At 42.3% G+C, this 7098-nt stretch overlaps 1 gene segment (V, D, J or C); it reads right to left on the reverse strand.

Moving 5' to 3' along the window:
- Nucleotides 1-1935: 1935 nt before the first annotated feature.
- On the reverse strand, nucleotides 1936-2710 carry LOC130857629 (immunoglobulin kappa variable 2-28-like). The segment is given in 2 exon segments: nucleotides 1936-2267; nucleotides 2662-2710. Coding segments are annotated over 2 exon segments (381 nt in total).
- Between the last annotated feature and the right edge of the window lie 4388 nt (nucleotides 2711-7098).

Below are 7098 nucleotides of genomic sequence, written 5' to 3' on the forward strand. Positions count from 1 at the left end.
TAAATTGGGAGATTGGGATTAACGCACACACACTACTATATATAAAGTACATAAACAATAAGGACCTACGGTGTAGCACAAGGAACTCTTCTTAATACTCTGTAATAATCTACATGGGAAAATAAGCTAAAAAAAAAGAGTGGATATATGTGTATGTATAACTGATTCACTTTGCTGTACAGCAGAAACTAACACGACATTGTAAATCAAATATACTCAAAAAATTAAAATAAAATATGTGATAAAAAAATCAAAGAAGAGTGGGAAATATAAGATTTAGATGACATGAAATAGCAAAGCTTCAGATTGGAGCTGATATTTACTAAACAATCGGTTCTTATATATTATTTTCCAAAATTGCATGTGGACAGAAGTTCTGACTCGGCCCAAGCAGAAGAACCCACCTGGGAAAAGAGAATCCAGCTGAGGTTTGGTGGCCCCAAGGGTAACTTCTATCTCTTGGCCGGTTTTCTAAAGGGAACATGGCTGAAGCCTGAGTCAGCAGTCAGGCTGGGGAGTGCAGGGCAGGAAAGCAGGAATCTCCTGCTTAAACAGGAACCTTTTCTTTTGCAAACCTACCCAGATCACCCTTCATATATGTGTGATTCCTCCAAGTGGTCACCATCTCCTTGGCATTTGCTCTTTTTCTACCCTTTATGTCTTTTGGTTTACATATCACTGACTGTCACACATCCCCAAATCAACCACACGGGCTCTGCTGGACCACCTCCAGGACCAAATAAGTTTTGGAAACTCTTCTCGGCTGAGTTAGGTTGACAGTGACTGTGGGACATGACCTCAGGTCTCTGCATAGGAACATCACTAAGCTCTTGACGATGACACATCTCAAGCCCTGCTCCACACGCTCCTGTCCTGTAACAGCTGTAGCATCTCAGACATCACCTAGGACACCAGGCAGGTGTGCCTTCCTCTCTGTGATTCCATGAGGAACATACTGGGTCTCCTCTCTGGGTTCTTACCATCAACCCTCCACACCACCACCATGGTTAATCCCACCACATAGAAGCCAGAGAGCAGATCATGTCCAACTGTGTGTGTCCCCTAGACTCCCTTCCTGTGTGCATTCCTGCACTCTTCCCACACTTTAAAATTCCTCCATTTTGAGGGAAAAAAAAACCATCTCGTATCATTCTGTGTACTTCCAGTGTTCTATGGGGTAAATTCTATGTCCTATACCTACCAGTTCATGGTTATTTTATTTTTAAATCGTAACTTTTGAAATTTTAAGACAAATTATCTGCTAAAGGTAATTGAGACAAATAAGAGATATTTAGCATTAGGATATGATGTCTACCACGAATTTATATAAGGATATTGGGACACACATAACCCCAAATTTTTACTAAATTTTTTCAACTGAAGCTCCATGAGGGCAGCTCGTGTAGACTGTGATCTGGCACTTGTTGAAGGAGAAGGAAGGTCTGTCTTAAGAAGGAGAATCAGAAAGTGGGAACAGTGGGAAAAACTACTTTTGAATATTATGACATTTTACTTTCTTAAAAATATACCAAGAACTGTCAAATCCCAACATATTTCCCTTGTTTTGCTACAAATCTGCCTCAGTTGTCCACTTGCTGTATGGACTACATTTATGTGAAACCTAACTGTACACGAGGGATAAGTAGGATGAGTTTTTGGTCTCCTCTCCTTCCTCAAGTCTGTTTGTTCAGAGACCATGTAGACCCATCCATTCTCCTGCTGGTTCTGTCACTCAAGGCTGTGCAGCTGATGGGGCCTTAACCTGAACTGTCTGAGGTGCAGCTGAGATACCCATGTTCCTGTGGCCTCAGCCTCACCCTATTCCCCTGACCTCCAACAGCTTCCTCCTACACAGACTCAGACCATCTGCCTGCCTGCTCCCCAGACAGTCAACACACGTGGGCAGCTGGGCCACCCGAAAGGAGAGGTTTTTGTTCAGGGCTGTACCACTGTGAGAGGATCTTCTATAGCTTGCATGCAGTAATAAACTCCAACATCCTCAGCCTCCACCCTGCTGATTCTAAGAGTGAAATCTGTTTCTGACCCACTGCCGGTGAACCTGTCTGGGACCCCAGTGTCCCGGTCGGAACCCCCATGGATCAGGAGCTGTGGAGACTGGCCCGGCTTCTGCAGGTACCAACTGAAAAAATTGACTCCAGCACTATGTAGGAGGCTCTGACTGGATGTGCAGGAGATGGAGGCCGGCTCTCCAGGGATGACAGACAGGGAGAGTGGAGTCTGGGTCAGCACAATGTCCCCACTGCATCCTAAAATAATCAGAGAAAATGACAAGATTTCAGACAAATTTTATGAGTCATGTTCAGAATTTCCCTTTGTTATTTACTTCAGGCTAAATTATTTTTTTCTCATTAATACTCAAAATATTAAATTTCAAAGAGAACCCCAAATTTGTAATACAAAAAGAAGTCTCTAGAAGTCATGCAATCTTACCCATACTTTCTATGTCATGGTCTTCATCAGAGCACAGGTACTTGTTTCTTTGGAACCTTCCTCTCTCTCACAGATCTAAACACCACTCACCCACCCGCAGGGCCCGTCATACACATCTAACCCCCAGACAGAGCACACATGGTGTCCAGTGCTGCCCCCAGAGCTCACCTCCTCCCCCCATTCTCCTCCTCCTCTCACCTGTGTGCTTACCCTGGACCCAGAGCATGAGGAGCCCTAGTAGCTGAGCAGGGAACCTCATTTTCAGAAGTTTGAGCTGAGGAGTGCTGATAAGTCAGAGCAAGACTGGAGCTGAGCTTTTATCTCAGACTCTCAAGGGAAGGGCCTCCCTAGGGAACAGCATGCAAATCCCCAGGTGGGGGCAGCAGTGGGGAAAGACACAGGGAGACAGTGGGAGGGGCTCCACTTTGAGCAAAATGAAATAAAGGTCTTCTGTGTTTGGATAAAAACCAATAGCTAAAGACCATACTGCTTAGAACAGTGGGAAGACAAGTCGCAATGTGAAACTCCAGATTGATTGCCAGAACGCAGCGCACATGACCTGCAGCTCTCAGGAAGCATTTGAGCCGTGTAGACATGTGTGTCCAGGGTCAATGTGCGCCAGGGGAAGGGCCATCTCGCTCGGATTCTTCCTGGCTGATCTAGATCAGAGAACAGCCCCTTCCACCCCAGGGCGGATCATCAGAATTTTCTCCAAATAGCAGCGTGGAGTCGAGCTGTTTCAAGAGCTGTCAGGTCACTGCAGTTCCCAGGTTACCTGTTTAAGAATGTTAGAATCAGGTGTTAGAAATGGTCTTTTCCTGGCACCTAGTGAATTACATATCAAAGACCACTTAGATCACAAGAACTTGACCGGGAAAAAAAATATGTCTGTTGTGCAGAGCTGATCGTTCAGTTTAAGACAGTAAGGAAAGGTGCAAGAATTTTATGCCTAAGACAATAAAATGAAATACCCGAGAACAACTTTTTTCATTCTCGTGCGTATTCTATCATAATTCTATCTATGTCTCTACCTCTCTCTTCATTTTTATATATGTGTCATGTATATAGATATACATGGCATCTTAATCAAAGCATTTTTTGAGGAAAAACTTCACTTGGGATGATGGAACTGTATGAAAAAAGAATGGTTTGATAATATTCGTTCCTGAGTGGTGCTTAGAAAGACTCTTCCCCTGTGACTCTCTCTCATCAAGTAGAACCAGGTCCTTCAGGGTTTCCCGGGTCTTGTCATCCCTGTGTGAGGACCTAAGGCTCTCACTGCCTGTGTGTTGGAGGCCCAGCCGTGAGTCTACAATTCAAAGGGAGACGCAGTTTGTGAGCAGAGCAATGACTGGACCCTTTATTGTAATGTCTCAGGGTGACCTGTGTCTATCACTGACACGTTCCTGGGCTTTTAGTTGAGAGTGGTCCCTGATGGAACAGGGTTCCAGGCCACTACTGCTCAGGGGGACAGTCTGTCACACCAGCTTTCATTAAACGGGAAAACGACATGACTGTTCTCATGTGTCACCTGGTGCAGGTCACAGTGAAGTGAACGGCTCCTGAAAAATAGTGCTAATGTCAAGTTGCTTTTGTCCTGAAAATAGATTCTTGGAGAAATTGAAAGTGTAGACTTTGCTGTCTTATTCAAGTTTGGGTAATTTACATCCAAGTCAGACTTAACTGACCACGGAGACAAATTAGCTAGACAATACTACATAAGATTCCACAAGAGTGTTTGATGTGCATATTCTCTGGGAAATACTCAAGAATAAGATTTTGAGACAAGGCTGAAAAGATAACTGAGCAAAAATGATGTTTACCTTTAAACTCTGAACTTTATGGCAATAATCTCATTTACTGAGAAAAATCGTGGTGTAGAAGTACATGCAGAATTACACGTGTTCCATATTTCACTAGTCACAATATTATTTACCTTTTTATTGTACTCTATCTCTTTAAGTTTTTGCTATCTTTGGCCTGGTCTTTTTTTATGATGCTTGCAAAGAGATCCTGGGTCTAACCTCTGGCTTCTGAAGGTACCAAGACAAATAGGGGTTTCTAGTAGGTAGCAGGCTGCTGCCCTGAGAATTCCAGCCCTCTAATTAACCATGCAGTGAACGAAGTCAAGATAAGCATCTGAAAGAAAAACAAACATATATGAAGGAAAATGGAGAAGCTACTATGAATATTGGAGCTCGCTATACGCCAACCTTATAACATGTATTAAATTAAGAATTGTTTGTGTGCACTCTTATTGGATGATTTCTGTTCCCCTAAAAATTATAATGAAGTTTTAGACTCCAGGACCTCAGGATGTAACAGTATTTGGAAAATATTCATTGTCGACATAAGTAGGTAATTAAGATGTGGTCATACTGCAGACTGGTGGGCCTGTAATGAACATGACAAGTGGCCTTATAAGAAGAGGAGAAAGGCCACAAACACAGGGGTACATAGAAAAGAAAGTACATGAAGACAGAGGCAGTGATTGGACTTATGAAACCACTAGCTAAGGAAAACCTGGGGCCACCAGAAGGTGACAGAAGGCAAGGAGGGGTCCTCACCTGCAGGTTTCAGAGAGGACCTGGCCTGGACAACACCTTGATTTCATACCTCAGGTCTCCAGTCCTGACAGAGAATACATTTCTGTTGTTTTAGGCCACCAAATCCCTAGTACTTTCTTACAAAATTTCAAGAAACATATAAACCCAGTACTGAATATGGAAACGTAAATTATGGGAAAAAGAGTAAAAGTGAGAATTCGGTTGTATTTTCTTTTTTTTACAAATCAATTTTTCAGAAACCCCTTTTACAAAATAGTTTTTAAGATGGGTGAATTTCAAAGAGAATTTGTCACTTTTGTGAAATTACCAGAAAACTTTTAATCTCCAATTATTATTTGTTGTTTTAGCTTATAACCAACTGTCCTAAAATTTATAGAAAATGTAAACTCTCTCAAAACTCATTCTTGTTCAGGAAAAAGGCTTTGAAATACTGCTTTCTTACCTTCAGACAGGAGGTATAAGATTTCTGATTCTAAAAGAGATCCCATATCTGTGACCAAACCATGCTGAGGTCTCTAAACAAAACTAACCAACAGCCAACACTAGTCACCTCCCACCACCCAGCAATAGTAGGAGATCTTCAGGGTAGAATGAGTGACCTCCATGAGGCCCAGGTGGGGAGCAGGCCTCTGTGAGTCTCTAATTATGAGCACAGTTAACTGAATGAGAAAGGTCTTGCAAGGCAGGCTCATTGTACTTTTGTTTCTGTTGTCAGATGCTATTCATTTGAGGTACTTAAAACTGGAAGCCAGTATATCACATGCATGGCTTGGGAAGACTGTCTTGTTGGTGTTTGAGTTTGTTTTCCTGCTGTCATTTTCTGTGGGGTGGAAACCTTGATGCTGTTACACACTCTGTGCAGTGGGTTCTGTAGACCTTGCCACGCACACAGCCCAAACCCATGGTACTTTGGACAAAATTCGAGAGACGTGGAGGCCTGTTCACCTCCTGGATCCAAATGGATTTTGTGTGTGTTAACAGGTGAGAGATGGTCCTTGAGGGAGAGTTGAGATCAGCCCACACAGCAGAGGGAGCTCCCCAGCTGCAGGTGGGCTGGAAGGGATCCTGAGCCCCCCGGGACCTATGATTGGAGCTGGTTGCCTTTCAAAACTAACAGCAACTTGTCACCCACCAGAGGGTAAAGTCCATGGGAAAACATTTAGTCTTATAGGGACCTCAGGAAAGGCTCTGTGAATGTATTTATCCTCTGACTGTATAAATTTTCTGAAAACGTTGGAGAGGCAAGTTGGATTCCATGCCCAAATTTTCTACATCCCCACACCTTACTCTCCATGTTCATGATAGAATCTGTATCTAAATGTTTGACCCATTTTTTTCCCTTTCTCTTGGAATAAATATAAAAATCCCATAGATAAATACAACTGATCAATAGGAGGAGTGGGGAAATCACGTGCTAGAGACGAAGGGTTTTGTCTGTAAATGTTAAACTGTGTGCTGCATCCCCTCACCCAGAGGCTAACTGGACACAGTAACACAATAATTCCACGGAAGTGACTGCCTGAGATTTCACTGCCCTATAAGTCTTCATCTTCTCTGGGATCATCACTCAAATCTCACCCTGGTACTCAAAAGAAGGTCTCCTTACAAGCCATAGCTTTTTCTGGATGTTTAATCATTTTTTCCACTGTATACACGTGAGGTTTTTTGGGTTTGACGTTGTACGAATGTCTAGTTCACTTGAGGAATAGGGAGTGGAGAACAGAGGAAGATTCTGAGCACCAAATTCAATATTCTAGTTTCTTAAATTTGACTTGAGGCTGCTTTTTGATTATAACTTTATGGTATAGCAAGATCACAGAAAAATATATTTTTTGAAAAATTCAGAATTTTCCACTTAGATCGAGAAGTGAAAAAAAAAAGGAGACTGTAAAATGAGAATTCTCAAACCAAATGCTTTTCTTACATATTCAACAATTTCAGGAGTCTAAAATTCTTAGAATTAAAAAAAAAAGGGATATTCAAGACCTTCTGAAAAACACAACATCAAATTAAACCACTTAAACGAATATCTAAAATCAACTAGATTCCGTATAACCAGTTCTTTTCCTCTCCTGTTAAC

Source organism: Hippopotamus amphibius, chromosome 7 (genome assembly GCF_030028045.1).
Source record: "Hippopotamus amphibius kiboko isolate mHipAmp2 chromosome 7, mHipAmp2.hap2, whole genome shotgun sequence".
In the NCBI taxonomy this organism is placed as follows: domain Eukaryota; kingdom Metazoa; phylum Chordata; class Mammalia; order Artiodactyla; family Hippopotamidae; genus Hippopotamus; species Hippopotamus amphibius.